Source organism: Neolamprologus brichardi, chromosome 12, assembly GCF_056152115.1.
Source record: "Neolamprologus brichardi isolate AB-2024 chromosome 12, ASM5615211v1, whole genome shotgun sequence".
NCBI classification, from domain to species: Eukaryota; Metazoa; Chordata; class Actinopteri; order Cichliformes; family Cichlidae; genus Neolamprologus; species Neolamprologus brichardi.
Window position 1 is genome coordinate 15371995 of NC_142115.1, and position 24398 is coordinate 15396392.

The 24398-nt window shown below is 41.5% G+C and overlaps 2 protein-coding genes across 2 annotated transcripts in view; both read left to right on the forward strand.

Annotated features, from left to right (window-relative positions):
- Positions 1-9803, forward strand: part of adgra2 (adhesion G protein-coupled receptor A2) — a 39613-nt gene extending 29810 nt beyond the window's left edge. The window contains exons 4-19 of the mRNA XM_006784010.3: positions 484-555; positions 654-725; positions 1825-1988; positions 2378-2591; positions 2765-2929; positions 3033-3231; positions 3336-3485; positions 3583-3744; positions 4000-4200; positions 4358-4547; positions 5179-5387; positions 5465-5589; positions 5673-5796; positions 5876-6024; positions 6603-6692; positions 6829-9803. Of these exons, the coding sequence (XP_006784073.2) occupies positions 484-555; positions 654-725; positions 1825-1988; positions 2378-2591; positions 2765-2929; positions 3033-3231; positions 3336-3485; positions 3583-3744; positions 4000-4200; positions 4358-4547; positions 5179-5387; positions 5465-5589; positions 5673-5796; positions 5876-6024; positions 6603-6692; positions 6829-8242 (3700 nt within the window). The 3' untranslated portion in view covers positions 8243-9803. The remainder of the gene's footprint in view (positions 1-483; positions 556-653; positions 726-1824; positions 1989-2377; positions 2592-2764; positions 2930-3032; positions 3232-3335; positions 3486-3582; positions 3745-3999; positions 4201-4357; positions 4548-5178; positions 5388-5464; positions 5590-5672; positions 5797-5875; positions 6025-6602; positions 6693-6828) is intronic.
- A 629-nt stretch (positions 9804-10432) lies between these two features.
- On the forward strand, positions 10433-24131 carry rab11fip1a (RAB11 family interacting protein 1 (class I) a). The gene is made up of 6 exons (XM_087849036.1): positions 10433-11164; positions 17985-18421; positions 18532-19432; positions 20358-22010; positions 22393-22489; positions 22925-24131. Exons 1-6 carry the CDS (start codon positions 10815-10817, stop codon positions 23126-23128), a joined length of 3642 nt encoding a protein of 1213 aa, XP_087705162.1. The 5' UTR covers positions 10433-10814; the 3' UTR covers positions 23129-24131.
- Positions 24132-24398: the final 267 nt, after the last annotated feature.

Sequence of the window (24398 nt, forward strand, 5' to 3'; positions counted from 1 at the left end):
TGGGGCTTCTCAAAACAAACAGGGGGAGATAAACACATGCTCTGGACAGCTCTCTGCTGGGTAGTGTCAGAGGTACAACAGAGCAGATCCCTCTCTGACTGCAGATATACATCACACTCAGAGGTGGACAGCAGAACTGGGGCCCTGCTTTTACCCCAATGATGATAAACTCGTACTTGGGTCCCTTTGTGTCCTGATAAGGAGAAGTAGCCAGAACTGTTGGAACGCTTCTTTAACTTCCCAAATATTAAACCATATAATGTTCTGACTACAGTTGAATACAGCTACTTAATTTTTAAAGACATGAAAGGAGATCCTATACAAGTTATTGTGTATGTTTCTTAGACAAATGACATTTCACATCAGTAAAGCAATGCAGCCACTGAAAGAGTCAAGACACCACAATCTGGTGCTGAGTGATTGAGAAAAGGCCTCTTAATTTGAAAATAACTAACCACATTCTTTTGTCTTTTACACTTTTAGTGACCTTTCCAACAACCGCATTGGCTGCCTGACTGCAGACATGTTCCAGGGGCTGACCAATCTTACTAAACTGTAAGAGGCAGATGAATTGATTCGATTAAAAAAGTCCTCTATGAGTTACAGCAAGGCTATGAAGTTACACTGTTCATATCTAATTTGTGTTCTGTTAGGAACCTCTCTGGCAACATCATATCAACCATGAATCCAGGGGTGTTTGAAGAGTTGCCGTCTCTCAAGCTAGTGTGAGTATTAAACTCTGTCGGCCTTTCGTTCCCCCGAGGTTACCCTCACGGCATACCAGTCCATAGTTTAACAAAATATTTTTGGACATCCGAGACAAAGATAACATTTATTTTCAATTAATATTTATTTTCCCGTGTGTATGCCAACCGTGTTTCACAGTGAAGCCTGTGTCAAAGCTCAAATAATCAAAGAGGATTTATTTGACATGTATTTATTTTAATTTGGATATTTTTGTCTATACTGTGCGTGCTTTTTTTAAAAAACTGAAAGCATATCATTTATGCTACCGTAAAGAAACATTAAAGTTTATCTACAAACGTTTCAAAACTGAACCACAGACTGTATATAAAAGATGGACACGGCCATGAGATATTTGTGAAGTGGCTGTTTTTAACCCGTGTGTTTGTTATTTTGTCATCTTGTGTTTGTGGAGTCAAAATGGACCATATTAGGAGAAGAGAGTGGACTTGCTAGCTTAGCAAGCAAAGTGCAAAACACAGATATGGATACGTGCTAATTAGTGCTAACATTCAAATGAAATAGTATTAGAATAATGTTAGAATTTAATTCATCAAAATTGGAGCACAAAGTTCTTTGATGGTCTGTTAGTACTATTTACAATACAACACATTAGTTGTCAGGTAAATGCTTTAAAAAACACAAACAGGCGAAGTGACGCCTAGCTGACGGCTAGTGACTTTATCTGCCTGTGTCTGCACTTGCCTGTCAATGCATGTCTTTAAGCTTTTACAATATTTTAACTGTGGAGATCATTTTTAGCAATGGCTATAGAGATCATAATTGTTTCTGTACCGGGCTGTAAAGATGTTTTTGTGCTGTAAAATTGAGCATTTAAATATTGGAGTGTTTAGCAATAGTTTGAGTCAGCTTCAAGTGGACTTTGATTGTTTGCTTTTCATGTACAGTCCTGCCCATGTTTGAAAAAAGCTTATGAGTCAGTTCATTTCATTTTACATCGAGCCACCCAGCATGTAGAGGTGTGACATTTTGTGGCATTTCCTGTAGGTAAAAACTAGAGCTCAGTCAAACAGAGTAAACATGGAAACTCTCCTAAGGCACCATTGGTTCTCTCTTCAGGAACTTCAACTCAGACTACCTAACATGTGACTGCGAGCTGCAATGGGTCCCGAACTTCTTTCGCGGCAGTCCAGCACGGCTGGGGGAAGAAACCCTGTGTGCCTACCCCATGAGCCTGAGGGGAAAGCCCCTGCGTGGACTAAGGGAAAGCCATCTGAGCTGTGGTAAGAGCCTGGCAGCAGTGAGGCATATGAATGAGGCGGTTCACCACTTTATTTCAGAGAATGTTGCACTGTGAATGACAGCAACAGTTCACTCATTATGAAGTTCAAGCTCATCTCAGCTATTTCAAGGATTAACCGACCAAAAAAGGGTTGAACAAAATCAATCCCCGCTGTTCTGCAGGGACATATTTCCAAAAGGCTCAGTGAGTTGTGTTGACAGCTAATCCTGTGGGTTGAATTTACCAATTGCTGCAGTCTGCATCCACGGCAGACTCATAATAGCTTCTGTGGAAAAATGTAGCTGAGGCTTGGTAATGACAGAGCAGCACAAGCAGTTCCGAGCGATGTGTAACCTTCACATCTGCATCTTTTCCCACCGTGTTGCTCAGATGGTCCTCTGGAGCTGCACACCATGTCACTGCTGCCGTCTCAGCGTCAGGTGGTCTTCAAAGGCGATCGGCTGCCCTTCCACTGCGCTGCTGCCTTGGTGGACAAGATGACCACTTTACACTGGCGTCACAATGGTCAGCCGGTGACCACTGATCCAGAAATGGGTGTCCAGCTGGAGAGCAGTGTCGTGCATGACTGCACCTTCATCACCAGGTGTGGTAAATAGAGCAAGGCAGACGGAGTAGTAGTAGATCAGATGAGTTGTTTTCGTTTTAGTGCAAAGACAGTCCTGAGTAAAAAAAAAAAAAAAGGGATAGGCTTTATTAGTTACAATACTATGTGTTAACGATGTGTTATAATGAGCTGTCGCTATCATCTTTATCCAGCGAGCTTATTCTATACGATGTACATGTGGAGGCCAGTGGAGAGTGGGAGTGTGTGGTTTCTACTGGGAGGGGCAACAAGTCTCTCACCGTTGAGATAGTGGTACTGGAGAACAGTGCCTCCTTCTGTCCAGAAGATAAAGTTGTCAACAACCGTGGGGAGTTCAGGTCAGTTAAAGCTTTAAATATATCCTGTATATTATAATATGGAACATATGATATAAAAAAAAAAGATTCAGCGTTGCCATTATTCTCTGGCATTTATCCACAGGTGGCCAAGAACTCTGGCAGGAATTACCTCCCACCAGTACTGCCTGCAGCTGCGTTACCCTTCCCTGTCTATTGAGGGGGGCATGGAGCAGAAAAAAGCCTCTCGCTATTGTGATCGTACTGGAAAATGGGAGGATGGCGACTACTCAAACTGTCACTACACCAACGGCATCACGCGTGTCTTGCATACCTTCATCCTGGTCAGTCGCAGCGCTGTCAGCGCCGTAGTATGTTGGTTCAATAAACATTCGCAGCATGACGTGACTCCTTATGTCCTCACCGTATTTCCGCTCTTGATTTTCAGAGACCCATCAATGCATCCAATGTTGTCACAGTGGCACATCAAGTTCGCACATACACCCTGGAGGCTGCTGGTTTTACTGACTCGGTCGACGTACTGTACATGGCGCAAATTATGGAGAAGTTTATGGAATATGTGACACAGATAAAAGAGGTGAGGGCACTTTAAGTAAATACATTGTTTAGAAATGTAGTAATATATTCTCTAGAGTTCCTTATTAAATCTCCTTTTAAATTTCCCTGTGCTCCAGTTGTTGGCGGTGATGGTGGAGATGGGCAGTAACCTGATGCAGGTGGATGAACAGATTCTCGCGCTGGCCCAGAGAGAGAAGAGAGCCTGTAGTTCTATAGTAAACTCCCTTGAGACATTGGCCTGGTCTCAGCTACACAGCAATGCTAAAGAATTTTCCATGGTGGGAACTATTAACTGTTTTTTATATATTTATCATGTGATTTTCAACAGAGCTTGCTTGCTGTGAAACCTGTGAAATCTTTCTATAGTTCATTCATGCAGTAGGAAATGCATGTGTGTGTAATTTAGAAGAGTGGTGCATGTCTTTAATCATATTTCTGTGTGAAATTGTCTGTGTAATACAACAATACCCATAGTAATGTTTAAATGAAAGTGTCAGGGTGTTTACCTTCCCTGGGTGACTTCATGTTTACAGATGTCTAAGAACATTGTGATGGAAGCCCATCTAATTCAACCTGCCCACTTCACTGGGATAACTTGTACTGCGCATCAGCAGCGTGAGGTGTCAGTGGGCAGCCTGGGAATGGAAACGTCAGAGTCTGTCCATGAACAGCAGCTTCGCGTCCACTGTAGCACTGGTGCCCATAACACCTCTCTCAACAATTTTTTCCTAAAGGTGAGGCTTATGTATGCCTTCTTGCATCCGCCTGTTCTGTCTACTTCATTAATAACCACATCATATAGATGTGGTTTAGGTTTAATGAAGGATTTTGACACAATCAACATTGGCAGTTTGGCTTCTTGTGTGACTTACACCTTTTTTAATTCTCCAGAATTCTGTAGCCTTGGCCTCGGTGACTCTTCCAGCTAATCTGTTTGCTTCGGATGCTGCAGCAGACTGTAAACTGCAGTTTGTAGCCTTTCGAACAGGCAGCTTTTTTCCTTTGACTGGGAACTCGAGCACCACTACTGAACACTCCCGCAGACGCACTGTCAACAGCCCTGTTGTCTTTGTAGGCCTAGGTAAGGAAACCTTTAGTATATTAAAGAGACTCCTTTTATTTATTTATTTATTTGTTAATGCATATTTAAAGTTAATGTTGCAAAGTTAAAATCATGGGTGTTTGGGTGCTCTGTATGCTTAGGCATCATAATAAAACACATTAGTGTAATTCTTCTGTTCTGTGACAGCTACAAACATCATAATTATGCTTCAGGATGAACAAAGAACGAACCACTTTGTGCTTATTTGAATTAATTAAATATGAAAAATCTCTTGCAGTCAAATGGAACAGTTGCTTTCTTCACCAAACGTAACCCGGGTATAATTTTTACAGATCCGATACTGTGTGAAACTCAGTATAATGAAAGGCTACTTTGTCTGAACCACTGCACCAGAAAAACCTTGGGACTGTTCTTTGTTCGTTACTTGTTTTTGCCTTGGCAGATTTTTCTCTCTCTTTGCCAAAAGTCATTTTGCAAATTGTAGCGGCCAATCATGAAATATAAACAAATCCATTTTTTTGCACTTATACCCCAGTTTATATAGTTCTTTTACAAAAACAAGCAAGTGGAAAGTAGAATGCATTGGGCATTCTATTCAGTAAACAGTAGGTTTTCATTTATTTATTAATTTCATCCTCTTCTGTGACAGATGGTTGCAGCATGCAGAACAATTCAGACCCCATCTGGGTGTCACTCCGCCACTTGTCTCCTGGTACCGATGCCGTGGCAGCCCATTGGAGCCTTAAGGGACCGGAGAAGCAGGGAGGCTGGAGTCAGGAGGGCTGCCAGTTGGTCCGCAGCGACAGCAACACCTCCACCATGCGCTGCTCTCTGCTTAGCAACTATGCCGTTCTGCAGGTAGGCTCAAAAATGTAATGATTCATCCAAGATCACCGTGGCTAAATGAGACTTAACTTGATTTCTGTGGTTTCTAGGAGGTACCCGACTTCCCTAGCTCCCCACTGACTGTGAGGGTGCTCCATCCAGTGGTCTATGCCTGCACTGCAGTTCTGCTCCTTTGCCTCTTTACTATCATCATTACACACATACTGCACCACAGGTACTGCAGTGTATTTGCAATTTCTCGCTACTATTTATTTATTTTTTGCTTCATTATCTAATTAGCTTACTCTTCTCCCATAGTTCAATATGCATATCAAGAAAAAGTTGGCACACATTGCTGAATACCTGCTTCCACATTGCAATGACAACAGCGATCTACGCAGGCGGCATAAGCTTAACAAGCTATCCAGTCGTTTGCCAAGCAGTAAGTTTTGAATTTCAAGTATTGCATTTTTTTAGAGGCTTTTAAGCTTGATGTCTGATCTGACAACATTACGTGACAGGTTGGCATTGCCTTGCATTACTCCTCGCTGTCAACCCTGCTGTGGATTGGAGTCAGCGCCAGGGTGATTTACAAAGAGGCTGTGTGGAGAATGCCCCGGCAACCAGATGGAGAATCTCCTGTTCCGCCTACGCAGCGACCTATGCTCAGGTCAGTGAACAAGGTTCAACTCACCTTCGCCCACTTCCTTTACTGCGAGATTATTGTGTGTTGTCAATAAGGTTTATATTTTAGGCAGATGCTGTAATTCTTGTGTGTGACCACCCAAAGTGTGCACGATCAAAGGTGGTTATTGTGCCCAGTGGCTAAGGGGAGGGGGAGGGGGGAAAGGGGCATGAGACCACCATAAGAGAATGAGTGGGAGTTGTCATGAATCTGAGCATATCTATCATATCCAGTATTCCCGATTTTCTTCTCTTCCCGCTTTCCTGTTCCTGTGATCTAGAGGTTGTGCTCATACTACACTGTGCCTCTGACCTCCAGCCACCATTTGTTGCCTATTCAGCCACATTAGATGAGAACATAGATTCTGGTGTCTGTGCTGACCCATGTAACACTGTGCCTACTAAGACAGCCAAAGATCATAAAGCCCTGCACATGATAGAGAGCCAGGAATACATTAAAACACCAAAAGGAAAAGAAAAAAGATCATGGCAGCCAAAGGTCAAACATGCACAAGAATCGCTTTTTATCTCATGAGTTTGATATGTGTCTCTCTGTTATTCAAGGTTCTATTTGATAGCTGATGGTGTTCCTCTCATCATTTGTGGGATCACAGCAGCTGTCAATGTTAACGACTATGGAGACAACAGCCCTTAGTAAGTGCCTCTCTTTATATCCTTGAGCCATTTGGCCCTTGACTTTGTGTTGTTTGGATTGCTTCTGAAGCGAATGACACACAAAGATGTCCTTGTTTTGTGCTGACTGTCCTGCAATCTTTTCTGCCTCTTGCAGCTGCTGGCTGGTCCGGCGCTCCAGCCTGGGGTCTTTCTTTGTCCCCGCTGGCCTGGTGGTGTTGGTGACCTGGATCTATTTCCTGTGCACTGTTTTTCGCTTGAGGCGCCGTGGGGCCAAAGAATGCACAGGAACCACTCTGTCTTCTCCTGTGACCGAGAGCCATCCTGCGCTCGCAGGAAGTACCAGCCTGCTCTCCACAGACTCAGTGACTGGACCTGTACACCCTGTTATGTCTCCAGAGGATCAGTATTCGCTCAAGACACAGTTCTCTGTGCTGGTGGCCACCCACTTCCTGTTTGTGGCTCTGTGGTGTTGTGCAGCCATGGCAGTGTGGCTTACAGGTCACACTAGCTTGTTGTTTAGCTGTCTCTATGGGATAGTCGCAACAGTTTTGGGGGGTTTTCTGGTGGTGCACCACTGCTTCCGGCGACAAGATGTCCAGACCTCTTGGCTGGCTTGTTGCCCAGGCTATCAACGCCCTCATCCCATGTCTACCTACACCCATACATGCACTACTGGGAGTGGGGTCCAGACCTCTGAACAGGGATCCCAGCTTTTTATCAACTGCCATCCACCTGGTGACTCTCATAATTCCTCATCAGCTAGGTCGTCATCCACACCAAGTGGGATCAGCAGCGTGGGCCCAGGGCCTTGCAAGCTCACCAACCTGCTGCAGGCGACGCAAGACAATTCAAACGGCACTTCACGTGCTCCTACGGGCAACAACACTAGCACCAGTACTGACAACATCACCAAGCCTACAAACAATGTTCTGCCCACCATTAACTCTGCAGCCCCAGGACAGCCCCAGAGAAGGAAAGCAAGCAGCAGAACTAAACAAGGCAGTAGTCAATACTATCATCGGGGCGAGGGCAGAGGTCACTATCGTCTCAAAGCTCTAAGGGCTGCTGGAGGTGGGGGCAGTCTTGGAGCTTTAGGGCCCATAGGTTTAGACCACCTCAGTTCATCGCATGCTGTTTACAAACAAGCCACAAGTGAGAATGGCAGCATTCACCACAGTCTGTCAGAGAACCAGGCCAGCGTGCTGACAAACGGGAAGCGGGTGGGAGAATCAGTAGCTACGAGCCCCTCGGAGGGAAGTGATGGAGGCAGCAGCGGGAGTCGCAAACCATTCCCCCTGCTGCCATCGATGGCCACCCGAGTGGCCATGCAAAATGCTCAGAGGCGATGTGCCAGCAGAGACAATTTAAAAGTCGCAGCTTCTGCGGAAACAAAGCGCTGCTCCTACCCTCTGAACGGCGACACCGCCACTGTGCCGGGGGCCGCTAGCCAAAATGGCAACCTGAAAAACTCTGTGCTGGAACTAGAGCAGGACATGAGTGGCACAGACCAATCACAGAGCTCTGTTGGAATGAAGAGTGGTTTGTGGAAAAGTGAAACCACGGTGTAAAATATGCTTACATGTGAACAACTATGCATGTCCTTAATGAACTCTTGAATGACTGGGTTATGTTTCAACGGTCTCTTAATAATTATCTAATTTAAGATATAATATCATGAAGGCATCCAGGACCCTAAACTGGTACTTTTGCCTCAGTAGCGTTGAGAGAGTTTGCTGTGAAATGATTTAAAAAATAAAAAATACTAAGGCAGGTGTTTTTATTGTCATTTTCAAAAAGAAGATACACATTTATCTTATAAAAATGTACAAGTCATTTCTAAAATTGGCATATGATGTTGATTTTAGATATCTAATGAAAGCTTTAATGTTTTAATTGTGATTTTTCTATGCATATCAACTATAGCATGAAATGGTTTACGAGATGGGCCATTTCCAAAGTCAAGCTATATGCATTTAATCCGTGGAAAAACTTTCACCCTTATGTGCGCTTCGAATAACTGGTTGTGTTACTCATGTATGCACTTCTATGTTGTCTGCAAGTTTATGCTTCAGTGTGTGTGTGTGTGTGTGTGTGTTTGTGTGTGTGCGCGCTCACACAACAGAAGAGGATTTGCGTGAGTGTGGCTGTACAGAATCTCAGAGTGAAATAAAAAGGCTATGCGAAACTTTTAAATATAAAAAGATGTTTCCTTTTCATTTCTATGTACTCCTATCAGCACTGCTGGAGCTTCTCTTGTGTGATAAATTCACAATATACCCACTCAGACCTTGTCTGATCTAATACCTGAATGACTGCCCCCTCCTGGATAGCAGAGGAACCTGGATTGAGATTTCCTTTAAGCTGTATTTAGCAGGTTTTTGATTGTGGTGGTCGAGCTGTTTGTAATTTAGGGGCCACCGTAGTATTGCCTTGAGTTGACTCACAAATCCAAAGCCATACTTCTGTTTTATGAGCTTTTTAATGCACTTGCAATTCAGGAATTTACATTAACAGGAAATAGTATTTCTGCTACGCACCTCATTGCCACGTTTCTCCATTGTTCTCTGGGCAACACACCCTGTGTTGTTACACTTGTTGCTGTGTGTATGCTCTTTCTTTGTCATATTTTATTATATAGGCGTGGTATGATTTTGTTGATTAGAAAGATAGACTTGTCTGGTTCATTTAATATCATGGGCGATAGGTATACATATAATCTTAATGTTGCCTCTCTATCAGTAACTATGCTTTTGTTAACAATTTCCAATTTGCAAGTTGCATGCAAGACAAAGTCTTTATTTAAAAGGAAAAATAATCAGGGCACTAAAATATTATGTTTAATTTCTGATGTATTTTTCTTTGTGCCAAAGAAAAACCTTTATGTTGCTGAAGAATGGAGCCACAGCTGCTTGTTGCTTGATTTCAATAATTCACATCTTTAATTATTTATAACTGAATGTTGCATTTTGTAAATAACCCAATCGTCTTCATTTACTGAAATATCCAGTGGAGTGTACTCTATCTTGCAATTACACAAGCCTACAAAAACCCAGTATTATTGTGGTCATATGAAATATTGTGTTCTTAATATGATGTTCATTTCATTAAAGGGACATTGCCTGAAAATAATTTGCAATGGCTTAAACTTTGTTGAAAAGGGCCTGGTAGATAAATGAATTCATAGTTACTGTATGATAGGATTTTAGATGCCCTTAGATCTATGTTGCTGTGACGTAATTTCATAAGTCTTACCTGTAACACACTGTTCCCTGTGCTCCCGCAGGCAAAGAACAATGTAAAATATAAAGTAAGACAAAAGTACATTACATTACTGGTAGTTTTTAAATTAATGACGTGAAAACACAATATTTTTTGTAATTGTTTTTTGCTTAATAATAATAGTAATTTAATTTAATTATTAAAAACATTCGTTTTAGACTTAACAAATTAAAAAAAACCTTTTTCAAAATGTGTTATAAAAATATTTTTACATTTTTAAAAATGGCCATTTTCTGTCCCTTTCAAGCACGCAATTACCAGCACTGGACTCAGTTCGGCGGTAACTGCTGATCTCTTTCAGTCTTGCATTGCGTTTCCCAGGCTAAACTGATTCCTGGTCAGTGCTTTTCAGCCCCGGTTAACGGTCTGTGAGTTATTAAAGCCCTCCTCCTCTGCGGTCCAATCGCTAACTGACTTTTTATAGACGACTGAAGAATTGGCCAATCGGAGAGCGATATGTAGAGTATGGGTGGGAACTCCTTACATCAGGGAAGTAAACTATTCAACTTGGCGGATAGAACTGTGTTTATAAAAGCCTCTTGAAGGATTTAGTTACGCTACAGTGCCCTGGTTGGGTTACCTAGGCTAATATTACCATGCAAATGGTAAAGTAAGTGTGAACTGAACTTAAATGTTATCAGAGGCTGAGGTACAGCCTTTCAAAGAGGAGGGAGAAGTATTACGACATCATACTGAGCTTCCCGAACTGAAGTCAAGCTAGGTAACCCACACCTAGAACCGCAGAGGACGCCGAAGGTGAACAACAGAGTTCAAGAAAAGGTTAACCAGTCTTCCGTTTTATTGAGGTATTTTTCGAGACAGTTCTGAATAACTTTTAGTAAGGCTTGACGGACTTTAGCGATGTCTCTGGCCGACCAGAGCCAGCAGTCGTATCCTACGAGTGTCCAGGTAACGGTGCACCAGGCTCGGAACCTGCGTACCAAGGGAAAGAATGGCACCAACGACTCCTACGCCATCATCCAGGTGGCCAAAGACAAGTTTTCTACCTCCGTGGCTGAGAAGTCTGTCGATCCGGTGTGGAAAGAAGAGGCTTCGTTCGACCTGCCGCTCTTCCACCCGGGAAACGCTGAGCGCTGTATGCTGTATATCATAGTAATGCACCGTGCCCAAGTGGGGCTGGACAAGTTCTTGGGCCAAGCTGTGATAAACCTGCTGCAGCTTTATGACAACAAGGCTCGCAAAAAGACAGAGTAAGTGTCAGCTAAGCAGTTTTGGGAGGGGTTTGGGGTCTCACAGATTCCCCCATTAGTTCTGACTAAGTATGTTTAAGTCTTCTTTTACGTTTATAATGAGTCTGGGTTTTAGTGCAGCAGCAGCCTTAGAGCACTGCACAATGAAAAATGACTATCCAAATAACTTTCGTTTCAGAGCTTCATATAGAAGAGAAGAGAATAGGGCCCTTTATTGTCATTGTACATGTACAATGAAATTCTAGGTGCTCCACACAAACCGTGCCGGAATAAACTATAAATAGTCGACAGCAGGAATAAATGGGAAACAGGAGAAATGTATATACAAAACAAGAGAGAAGTATACAAAAATAAGAGCAAGGCAAACAGTGGAGAGCAAACTAGTTGCAAATGTAATGTAGTCTAGACCATAAGGCTAGGTTAAATGCATTGTTTCTAGGAAGAGGTAAGTAAGCTGATATCGAGTTTGTTTCCACACCGTTCTCTAGCTGGTATCTATATTCTGCTAAAACAAACAAACAAAAAAAAACGTTTCCCACTGAAGGGAACAGACTTTGAAGAAGCAGTAATCTTAATAAATGTTACAGCCAAAGTGCCACCAGTTTTACTGTGACTGGCTTATCGTGTGTCACAGTGCAATTCCAGGGCTGTATATTAACTTTCAGAATCACTGGGTAGTTGGATTAGATTTTTACCTCTCAGCTGCAGACTTGAACTTTGCTTCAGCTATTCTGAGGAGGTATTAGCATACCTATTGGGCTTTATAAGTGCCTGTCTGATGATCTAGTTTACCAGCTTGGTAACTTTGCCCAAAGTAAGTCGAACAATTTACCTACCATTTAGTAAAGCACCAGATTAGCTTTTTATTAAATTAAAAGGAATTCCAGAAGAATTTATGTCAATGTTTGTTATAATGCGGCAGCACGGCTTATAGTCACTGAGAATTACATTATGTGAAATACTCTGGAGTATCTTTTGACTTTGTATGTGTCCACTGTGAAACACAGCAGTGAATAATGTCATAGTCATTGAGTTTATTGGTTTACTGACTTTGCAATTGCGGGGCTTATCTAGACAAGTTGAGTTTCTAGACACCCACTTGAATAATTCAGTGTTCTGATGTCATATATTTTTTTTTGGTTTGCTGTTTATGATAAACGTGAACTTGGGTGGAGCCTCTGTTCTCTTCCTCTTCCTTTTTTCGTTTGTGTTTTAAAACCATCCACTGACTTGGTCTGAGATCATTCTTTCCTTTGCTTGTCTGTCGTCATTGGTCCAACCCTGCATGCTTGTGGGTTCACTTTTACTTCACAAATTATTTTAAGACAATGACGATCACTAATGCTTGATGGTGGAGGCATGCCTTAAAATCACTTAGCTTTTGTTAATCCTAAGCATTCCTCAAGACTAGCTTAAAATATGTCTGCTCACACCCAGACGCATTACATGAATGGCGCTGACATGGGTGTAACGTGGGTGTAACATGAATCCAAACAGAGCTTTGCTTTAGAATTGTCAAATTGGGTTGGACACCCTCTTATGTAAAAGAAATGTTAAAAATACAGGTGGTTTATTTTAGGCTACACTGGTAAAACTTTCCCAGTAATTATGAAGTGACCTTTGGTAATGAAGGAGTGAGGTAGCGCTTGCTACTTCTTAGTAATCACTCACCCCGGGGGCAGCCTAGATTATGGTGCTGGAATGACCTCATGCTCTTGGTTATTGTACCACCATATTTGAAATGTTATCTTTTGCTTGCTCAGGTTCTTTTTCCATGTTCATGCCAAAGTTCATTCCTTGCTATTTCCATTTCATAACTGAGCTCCTTCGTTCTCCTGCCTTGTCCTGCTCCTCCTGTTCTGTAAGATGCAGTATGCGTGCAGGGGTATTGGATGTTGCTGGTTTTCCCTTGAAGTATGTGGTGTTAGATTACTGCGCTGCTCCCCTGTTGTGCTGATACAGGGTGTGACACCGAAGGCTTTGTTTTCCAGTTGAAAGGGAACCTGACACTTTTCCTCTAATACAAAACAGTTTAGCGAGATGAAATTAGGTTTTAAGGCCAGACATCAGATAGATACACAGATAGATAGATATCAGTTTAACAATTTACTTGGACTTACTCATCTTTGCAGCTCCATTGGAGTGCATTTTTTTTCTATGAAAGCAAGTTTTACTATCTTAATATACCAGATTGTTTTAAATGTTGTTTTTTTTTTCAAAGATTCCTCTAAACTTAATTTTTCACAAGTATGATATTGAGCTATACTGCATTATGAATGACCTACAAGTAATAGTTATTTTTGCACCGTATTGTCCTAAACCCAGTGTTTATTGTCTCAAAGGACAAAGCAGGAAATTCCAGCCATTTGAAGGCTTAAACTTGCGGGTGGTTGAAAGTTTTGCTGAAACACTCACTGAAATGATTAATTTAATTTATTGTCCAGTTTCCAGGTAATCCGTTTCGCCTCTAGATGTTATTTATGTAGGTTTTAAATTTTAAAAACGTCAAACAGTCCTTTAATTTGTCTCTGCAGAGGCAGTAAGGACAAGATCTTGGATAGATATACTTCAACATGGAGAGCATGACAGGGCGAACACTCAAGATAAACAAATCACAAACTCAAACAGAAAAATCATTGTATTTACACATGCCACCTCTCAGCTTGGGGTCCTGGATACATTAGAGTAATCTACAACATATTTGTGGTGTTACCGCTTTTATTTTTGTCTTCTACCTTCCTGGTGCCTGAGACATTAAAAAGTGGTATCGACTGTTCTGTGTTTTGTTGCCTGGAGCTGAAGTCTCTCGTCTCTTATAAAGACTCAGTGGGCAGTGAGGAGGTGGTGGACGCTGTGCCCAGCTGAAGGGGTACTCTGTTTTTAGAGTTCTTGATAACTGTGCTTGTTGGTGTGATTGCATTTTTGCAAACAAAAAGAAACAAATAACAAGAGTCTAACCTTTTCAGGAGCTCCCATCTACCACTGCTATGCAGAACCACAGCACACTTATTGGGCTAATATGAGTTGTTTAGAACATACATAAATGAACAAAGTGCTAAAATTAACATTTTAATCTAAAAATAAAATAAAAATATAAGTAAAAGCAATACAACCTTGATTAAAATATAGTAAAACAGACACTAAAAAGTATGCTTGAGATGAAATTAAGATAAATGGTCTGGAGCTAGTCGCTGTAGTGCTCTGTATGCAGTCATGAGAATTTGAAAACAAATTCTTCAATCAACTGGGAGCCAGTGTAAAGAGTGGTAATGTGAGCTTGCTTGCTAGAACATGTAAGGAGTCCTGCTGCTGTGTTTGTACATTATTTGGAGGCAATTTTTGTGGTACAGCTTGTCGCATTCGCTAAGTCCAGCATGAAAGTTGAGTGAAAATAGAGTGGTCTCATTTTTTAAAAACATTTTACACGTTTCATTTTGCTTTACTGTGAAATGTAACAAAATGATTGTTTCACTAGTTATGACTTTACAGGACAGCTTTAATTTTCCATTTGTATATTTATTCATATTTAAACTAGAGAATATTGTCTATTTTTTTTGAAGTCTCTGTTCCAAGTTACAAATCCTGATCCATTTGTAATTTGTAAAGAAAAACCAAGTGGAACATTTCAGGCTTTTATCTTTAATGGTTTTTGCGATATTCAAGCAGAAGGCTCACAGTGATTTGAGATGAAATAACCCAGTGACTTTTCTACTTCTGTTTTAGTACCAGTAAGGATATTAATGAAAAAAAAAATATCATTTATTATATACATACCCATCACTTCTTACTAACTATACAGGGAAGAAGAAGAGAGTATGCCCACAAAATATCAGATGTGCTGATCTGAACTGTATGACTAATATGCATAGTTCAGTATTTGTGTATTATTTGTATGTCGTGTGATCGTGGCAGTATTGAACAATTTTATCAGCCGTTATCAGTTTTCCTTGTATCATGCAGCCCTAATGTTCAACCATTTGCAGAGGCAGTTCCCAGAGTAGGACTCATGTGTTCAGACATATGAGTCACAGTATTTTGCAAACAAAGCGGACAGGAAAATTTCCCATCTAAGTGAAATATGACGCCCAGTAACATCAGACAACTTTCCTAAAGATAATTTTTAACATGGCTGTATGTGGAGCAGTAACAGCCAATTGTAGCCTATCTGTATGAGATTGTTTTTATACTTCTTTGTTTTTTATTGGCTGAATCCTCCATACTGGCTGGTGTTGGTTCACAGGATAAGGATGTTTGTTAATCATTACACATGAAAGGGAAGCTATTGACAGAGGGAACCTGTCCAGCAAGACCAGTGAGCTCATGCGTCAGGGAGGAGGCTTTATATGCATGTGCAAACAATACAAAAGTTGGAACAGCCCGACAGCTTGTTAGTACTCGTGTTAATTCATATTGTTTTCGTAGTCCTCTTGGTGCACGCCCTGTTGTTATTGAAGACAAGAGGACAAAGCTGTTTCTTGACTGACTTGTGAAAATGTTATCTCCGTGCCCTTGTGCCTCGACTCGGCCAGCGATTGTTTGCTTTGGCATTCTTGGTTTAGAGTGGGAGATGAAGAATGTTTGAATTAGAGTCAGCTTAAATTTAATTATAACACACACTTCACACACATAGGGAGGTGCCGTGAGGAATGCTGTTTCACTCCCATGCTTGTTTCCTAGCTGTTTCCCTACAGCAGACTATCTGCATATCTGCTCCATGACAAATAAATGTGCTGGCTGTGAACTTCCTTTAAATTGCAGTTTGGTGTCAGATTAGGACTACACAACGTTTTGGGCGGAAGTAGATAGCTTCAGAGGCCTCAGTTTAAGTCATGCAAGGACAGACGGAACTTTAATAAGATTCACAACATGTTGCACAAATGAAATAAAAACTGTGACCTTTACCTCATGTGAAACGGTCAGAGGAATGTGCTGTGAAACAATAAGGTTAAAAAGGGGAAAGGCTTGACAAAATGGGCGCGACTGCTGAACTATTAGTACATCTAATAATAGCATGGTTTTGAGAAAAACCTTTAGAGCCCTTATAATGTCTTTGTTTTAAATTATACAAATGGCGTGCGACAGTATGCGGTGGCACTAACTGCGTGTTTTGGCTTGCTTTTAAACGGGCCTCTCCAGAACACACTTACCTTTCCCTTACAGAAAATAAGAGCTGATCCTGTGCAACAGAGAGGACATGATGGGGGAGCCTGAACAAAGCTGCCGTTGGCATGGTACTCCTAACAGGAACTACAACAAGCTGTACAGTATAGACACCTTTCAGTCTCAGGTTAACAATCGGCAGACAAATGCCAGCAGGGCTGATGTATTAGATGTCACAAGTGTTAGGAACCTGCTCATTTTGGTTCAGGTTCTTTTTTTGCAGTCAGATATTTATTCTTCAATGTCTTTCATACATAAAACGTAATTTAAGCCCTGCATTCAAATTATTGTATAAAAGAGTAATGTCATGACCAAAAGCAGGTTTTTGAAAAGCAATGCACACTCCAATATTACACTGAAAAACTGCAGGACATTTGATAAGCCAAAATCAAAAAACATTTTCAGATTTAGCTCACGTTATAATCACAATAACAATTGTCAAATTGTTGAAACCATTAACATTTTTCATGTCTAATGCATTATCTGGGAATTTTGACGTGATTGATTAATGAGGCCTGTAACAACTAGACTGTTTTCTATATGTTTAAAAATCTATTTGTATATAATAATTTTCAGTATAATTTCCATCACATCTTTTTATTGTGAGAAAAAGATTGATCGAAATTACATAAAACAAATATAGTTAACTCAATTTGCACTGTGTAGCAGTGTTTAAGAATAAGAGTGGTGACTCTGGAGGCAGCATTAAAAAATCTAAAGTAGAAATCCTGAGAATAAAGTTGCAATAGTAAATCAACCTGTGTTACAGAGTTTGGGGGATTTAAGATTTATTGTTTACATGTCTCAATTTCGGGCTGTTCGACATAACGATATATATCGGATGACGATATAAAAACGTCTATCGTTTCATTTTACGCTATCGTTTGTTTCGTGGTGTCGCAAAATAAACTGTTTACGGCAATATTTTTTCATCATTTTGATGGTCACTGTAGTGGCTATATTAATTTCTTAAAGTTCTCTCTTTCTCTTATATTTTATATAACCACACTATGCGTTGTGGTTAGCAACAACGACGGTAACAGCATCGCATGTCCGCTTGTTTATGTTCCACATAAATCTTTCACAATAAAGCTCAAGATCCTGTTGAGACTTTTCAAAATAAACTGAATCATGTGAAAGAGCAGATTATTTACGGATGAGAATTAAAAAAAAAGAGCCGCCAGGTGCTAAAAAATAAACCTTAGACTCAAACGTTAGAACAGGCTTTTCCCCGCAGCACGCCGTGTAATAAATACTCACAAAGAAAACGGCGGCCTTTACAACTTATGTCTAAAAATGTGTAGCTTCATGCATCGGTTAAAACACTCGACTCCAGGTACATGACGCGCAGCTGGAAACACTTCCCGCAAGACGAGCTGCCCGAGATTCACAGAATTTACAGAAAATTGTACATTTTTGTGATTTATATCATTATCGAACGATAGAATTCTTATATCGGGATATGAGATTTTGGTCATATCGCACAGCCCTATCTCAATTTTTTTTTTATTTTTTTAAGGTTCAGGTTTTTGTGTTTGTGTGAAGCTGTGCATACTATATAAAGACAAATCATATAAATAGTTCTGAAACAAAAGTCAAATCCTGTTATCTTCCGATAATTCAGTTTTAACACATGATTCATTATTTCTGACATTTGCAGATGGTTCAAGCTGGTGGACAAAACGGGAAAAGAGGACAAGGCACGAGGAGAGGTGCTGCTAGATATCCAATTTATGAGAAACAATATGTCAGCCAGCATGTTTGACCTTTCCATGCAGGACAAACCACGCTCTCGCATTTCCAAGATAAAGGACAAAGTGCGTGGGAAGAAAAAGGATGGTTTCTCCGACTCGGCCTCAGCGATTGTGCCCTCTGTTAGCCAGGTCCTCACAGACAGTGAGGGCGAGGCTGACGCGCAGTCACTCAACCAATCTCCAGATGAGAAAAAGAAATCTAAGCTCAAAAAGCTCTTTGCCCCCAAATCAAACTTGCAGCGTAACATCTCACAGTCCATGTCCACACTGGGGACACTGCCTGAGAAGAATTCATCTCTGAGTGGCAGCCGCTCATCTGGTCTCAATGTCAACTCTCCTGATGGTAATTTAACCTCTGTTCTCTGTTTATTGTTTGCTGTTGCCAGCGCAAGTTGCGTAAGTTGTTTTGCATGTCAACAATGACATCATGCCTCACTGTCTCTCTCCCCGCAGTTAAGAAGAAATTCAAATTGGGACACAAACGAACCGGCAGCTCTGACAGCAAGGTGTCTTTGGGTCCTTTCTCCCTGCTGGGCCGCTCCAAGCAGAGCAACAGTGACCTGAACAACCTGTGCATTAACGGCAGCCATGTGTACACAGAGGAGACAGAACCCAAGAGTGGATCTACACTCAGTCTGAACAGCTCTGGTCGAGGCTCTGTGGAAGATGTCCGCAAACACACTTCTGATCTCTCTGCAGATGCTTTCAGGAGTGTATCTGTCCCATCAACAGACAGAGCTTCACACGAACAACAGCACCATCAAGAGGAGGAGGAAAGAAGGCAAGCAGAAGAAAGGCGCATAGCAGAAGCAAAGAGGATTGAGGAAGAGGAGAAACACAGGGCACAGCTCAAGAGGCTGCAGGAGGAAGAGGAGCGTAGACTGCAAGAGGAACAGGAGAGGAAGAGACGCTTCCTAGAGGATGAGGCCAGGAGGAAGAAACAGATGGAGGAGGATGAGAGGCGAAAGCAAGAAGAGCAACGCAAGATGATGGAAGCAGCAGAAAATCAGCGGCTTGAGGAGGAGCGTCGACGAGCAGAGGAGCAGAAACGTCAGGAAGAGGCGTCCATGAGTGACAGACTGTCGTCCTTGTTCGGAATGATCAAGAAGAAGGAGGAGAAAAAGGAGGAGGTACAGCTGCCCACCCCAGCCCGTACTTTGGATGCGCAAGATCCCAATCAGCCTGTCTCCCGTCATTCCACCAACCCATTTGAGGACATCACCCTCAGCTCAGATGTTTCTCTAAGCAGCAATGTCAGCCCAACCGATCATCAGAAATCCAGCAGCAAGGCACAAACCCCCTCTGCCATGGTCTTCCTTAACCGCACCGCAAAAGTGTCTGCAGTCAAACCCAGGTAGGCCTTTTTCTCACTACATTGCACAAAGCACACTTAACCATACAGTCTGCACTAAATATGTCATGATGTCAGGTGCTTCTGATTGGTCAGTTTTGCTGTATATTATGCCTTTCAACACTGAACCCTGGAATTTACACAACCTTCTTATCTGATCTTGCTTTTGTCATGAGTTACTCTTAACTCCATCCTCCGATGGCTGACGAACCTGTGAAACCGGTTTGGTTTGTACCGATGACAAAGAAGGTGGGGTTTAAATCTGTAAAGATGTTGTGGAACAAGTTGTAGGCTGAACAAAGTTCATAAGGAGCGACTGAGCCATAGTGCTGCTTTCTGCGTGAATGTCGTGGCTGGTTCGATTTTCTTTTCTTTTATATTGTGTTTAAGATCTTTTTTTCAATATCATTGTGTTCTGGATCGGACTGGAATTCTTAGATCTGGATCATAATGGTAGGTGAATGACCTTTTTATTGCTGCAGTTGCTGCAGTAATCTCTGATTTCCAAAATGTTTTAGAGATTTAGGCCATGAAAGATGGCCCTTAAATTATGTTGCAGTGTTAGGCCTGCATGGAGTGATCTAAGTAGGATGATGTCATTGTTATGTACAGTCATTAGGCTAAAAGAGCGACCGTAAAATGTGTAAATATCAGCAGCTTCCTCTCATTGAATAGTGGACCATTTTATGAGAAAATATTTTGTTATACTAGCGGCTTGTTTCAGTACAAAGGTGCAACAGTCGATAAATCAAAGTGAAGAGTTTATTGATCAGTGTTAAACAACCGCTACATTATATGAGCCAGTACATGGGGAATGTAGTTACCTGCTTGTTGAGATGTTATCTGCTTGTTATTGGTGACGGTTTATACACTGGTGAAGTGAGGGTGCCAGTAATGACCTGTAGGCCTTTGTTTTCACTCCTGGCAGATTGGCTCAATCTTTGGAGCCTGAACCTTCTGACTTCCAAACCCCCAGTCAGCTGTCTCCTTCCCCAGCCAACTCTGAGTCCATCCTGTCCAGAGTCCCATCTGGGTCCCCTGATACTTTCTCCCGCCTCCACTCATCTTTAGCTCCAAGAAATAGCAATCAAAGCCCACCTAGTTCTCCCCGTGGCAACACAGAGAATTTGTCATCTGGATCTGAGGGGTCTTCACCCACCATGGCAGATCAGAACAGAAGGGCCCTCCTACCACCCACTTACAGGAGCCAAACCAGAGGAAATCTTACTCCTGTCAGAGAGATTCAAAACCCGGCTTATGAAGAGCCAGAAGAACCGCAACCAGGCAAAACCTCTGTGCCACTTCCAGATTATGAAACCCTCTTCCCTCAGAGGAGACACGGGGTGAAAGGGCAGCCTCGATGGGATAATATAATTGCTGAGGTCAATCAGAAACACAAGGGTGCACCTGTACTCTTGGGTCCTGAGATGAGTGTGGACGGTCCATTGGAGCATACACCAAGTCCTAGGTCTTCTGTTTCACTGGAGACTCCTAACATGAGGCTTTCCCAAGCTAAACCTCAGGAGACCAAACCTGTGTCAACAAAAAAAGCACCAGCCCCGACTCCTCCTAAACCAGTGACATCTCCACTTCCACGATCAGCAGCAGATTCCAGTCAGAAACAAAGCCCGAGTGTTTCTCAACAGTCTTCAGTGACACGTAGTCAACCTGCATCCCCAGCATCAGTAATATCGGACACTTCAAGCAGAGTTACGTCAGGAGATGGCGCAAGAAAGGTGCTGCAACCTTCACCCACACCTTCACCCAGAACACCAAGCCAAATGGACTTGAATACACCACCTTCAAGTGATCAAAGCAAAGAACAAGCCACTATGAACAAAGAAGCACCCACAGCTAAACCCAGACAAAGGGTCAGTGCCAACGAGCTAACAAAGGAACAACAATCTGCTGTGAACGGTAACATCCCAAAAGTATTTAATTCAAGTATGAGCAGCACAGACAAAAAGTTAAAAGACGGCTTTGCAGAGGAGGACCCATTCCCCAGTACTCAGCTTCTTTCCAGAGACCCATGGACACTGCAGAAGGAAAACGTTGATTCACTTTTTACTGGCGATGCTAGTAGGAAGGAGGCGACACCTCGAGATTGGGGAATGACAGCAAGTGACTTTGATAAAGTTTTTGGTCAAGAAAAAACACCAGATCCTTTCACCAGTTTTAATGGCAGTGATTTGAAGAAACAGAGTGAATACAGGAAAACGGATGATGAGTCAGTCCTAGACAGTCCTGCTTTCCAAAGAAAGAATTCACAAAAAGGAAAGAAGAGCCTTCCATCCACTACTCCCACACAGCAGATAATACCCACTGCCACTCAAGGTTTCAGAGATATCCCACTGCTGCTTCCCAATGATGGGAAAACACAGAGCAGTTTCAGTGAAGGAGAGGATCTTTTTGGAGACCGATCTTTTTTTCAAGCTTCAGAGCCCCTTCAAGTAGTTATGGAGGAACCAGAAATCTTGTCTGGGGGGAAGGAAACTTTGCAAGCGATGGTGTCACCATCTGAGGTTCAGCCTGTCAGTACTCAGAATAGCAATGGAAGCGGGCTAGCGATAAATTCACGCAGGTGAGATTGACCAGGCTGTTTTCAGAGTTAGCCTTTGATGAGGGTTGAGCTTGATTCAGTTATGGTGGATCACATATGGTGCTGTTATACTGGGAGGCGAATAAGTTGCTGGGATTTATCTTGTGGTGTGGCTGTTTTCCAGGCTGTGATTTCTTGGAAACTTTCCTCACACTTGATTTCAATCTGAATGTTGAATATTGCACTTCAAATGCACTTTGAATACGGTAGAAATGATTATGGAAGATGATAAAACACATCATTTAATTGTTTTTCTCCTACACAAAATATTTCTTAATCATTTTCTGTGGGGCTTCTGTACCTCTTCTTCTATTTACTTAGTAAACTATCAGGCCTTACAGTAACGTAATGCCTTTATTTACAGGCCTCATCCCGTGAAGCCTATGAGCACATCAGAGAGCCAGGGCATCCACGCTATGAAAGAGATAAAGGTCCGGGACAGCACACCAGCAAAGACAAAGGTACTGTCATACTGGTATAATGTACTGGCACGTAAACACCGTTAACCTGACCGGCTTTTGCTGTAGGAACAACTCGTGCCTGGATAACCTAAAATCTCTTTTCCACTGTGCAACATGGTCTGCACTGTGCTCTTATTTACAAGGAGTAGCATGGAAAAAAATGCCAGGTGGTGCTATGAGACGATTGGATTTTACACATCTAAGATCGTCTGGCAGTCTGCTCTCAAAGTATTTTTAGAAACTTTCTCAAACGTTCTTCTTGTCTCTCTTTTCTTTAACTTGGTAGATGGTGATGATATTAATTATTTTGTCAGAAAAGTAATGGAACTTTTATATTCCAATTTCTTTGATTTGTTTTTCTTTGTGTGCTTAAATGAATTCCTCAATATGTCCTAATTTAAAAAGCATTCACCGAATTATCTTCTTTTCATTCAGATGATGGACTCTGTGGAAAGTGGACCGTTCACTCAGCTGACTCAGGAGGAGCTGATCACAATGGTGGTGAAGCAGCAGGCTGACCTTACCAAGAAGGACGCCAAGATCGTTGAGCTTGAGGAATACATAGACAACCTGTTGGTCCGTGTCATTGAGGAGAAGCCGAGTATCCTGTATGCCCTTAATGCTGCCAAGCCAGTGTAAAGGAATGTAAACAGGACTTAATTCTGCTTCCTGTTTGTGTTTGTACTGTATTATAAGACAGTGTCTTAGAGCATATGCACTTTTTAAACTTTCAAACAAATAGATGCTGGAGTGTAAAACGCAAGCAGAAAATCTTTATATTAAAAAGAAGAAAAAAAAACACTAAGGTACTGCAACGTATTGCAAAATATACTAATCATTATAAATAATGAAAACTGGATTCAACTTTTATTTAATAAAGTAGTTTTTTTTAAGTCTACACTGAGCAGCCTCTAAGTTTTGCTGTGTAGTGAATAATCACTGAAATCATTCATGTATGTTGTCTTCCTCCACTAAAGTCTTTATTTTTATTTTCTTTGCCTCATCTTTATGAAAGCATGTATTCTTTTAACCACTTAACAGCAGTCATATTGTACTCGCCACATATGAATGTCACCTGGATATCCAGTCCTAAAAGACACTGTGCCTATTGTTGCTTCAGAGAAGTCTTACATAGAAAACCAGCATCGACTAAAATAGAGCAGCTGCTATGTTCTCAGCAGATTTTGAATTGTATACAGAGTTAAGCAATTTTGTCTCCATTGTGCTCATAGTTCAAATATTATGCAAGTTATGCTGCAGTTTCCTGTTCTCCTTAAATTAATTAGAAACTTTGAGCACTGTGATGTGTTTTGTTGTCTTTTGTGAAGTAATTTAAAAATCAAGATCAGAGTAAAAGACTCGTTTTAGTAAGTCGCCTTGTCTCTATGTTTGATCTTCACTAATGATGCCTTTACAAACTAAAACTGTTTGATGATAGCATGGCCGTAATGATAGCAATATTAATCAGTATGTCTGTCCAGACTTGTGCCTTCCAGACCTTCTTTTCATGTATGATCTGTTGTTTTTCTGGAGTGAGAGCTCGCTGCATGTACAGTCTGATCTATCCAGTGTTTGTAATATTACAGCTGATGTAAATGTCTGAAACCGCTGTGTTTATTTTCAAATAAAGACACTAATTATGCCTCTGGACTGTGCATGTAGTCGTTTACCACCATTGTGTGTTTGCAAGTAATATACCACACAACTAAATGAAATATTTACATAATAATTATTTAGCTCTCGGCGAAGGTTCTAATTGCACTAACAATTCCAGATGTTCGGTGTTTTCCAACTTCTGGCAGGTCTATTTTATACTTCTTATCTCCATACCCACGAGGATGAAAAAGCAATGTAGCCATGGTAACATACATAGCATGTTTTATTGTACACGCTGCCTGACTTTTATCCA

What these genes read in the sequence shown, in the direction of transcription:
- rab11fip1a (XM_087849036.1), top strand. Translation starts at nt 10,815, where the DNA reads ATGTCTCTGGCCGACCAGAGCCAGCAGTCGTATCCTACGAGTGTCCAG. An exon ending in AAGGCTCGCAAAAAGACAGA is followed by an intron (nt 11,165 to 17,984) that starts GTAAGTGTCAGC and finishes TGACATTTGCAG; the next exon opens with ATGGTTCAAGCTGGTGGACA. An exon ending in GTGTCTGCAGTCAAACCCAG is followed by an intron (nt 19,433 to 20,357) that starts GTAGGCCTTTTT and finishes CACTCCTGGCAG; the next exon opens with ATTGGCTCAATCTTTGGAGC.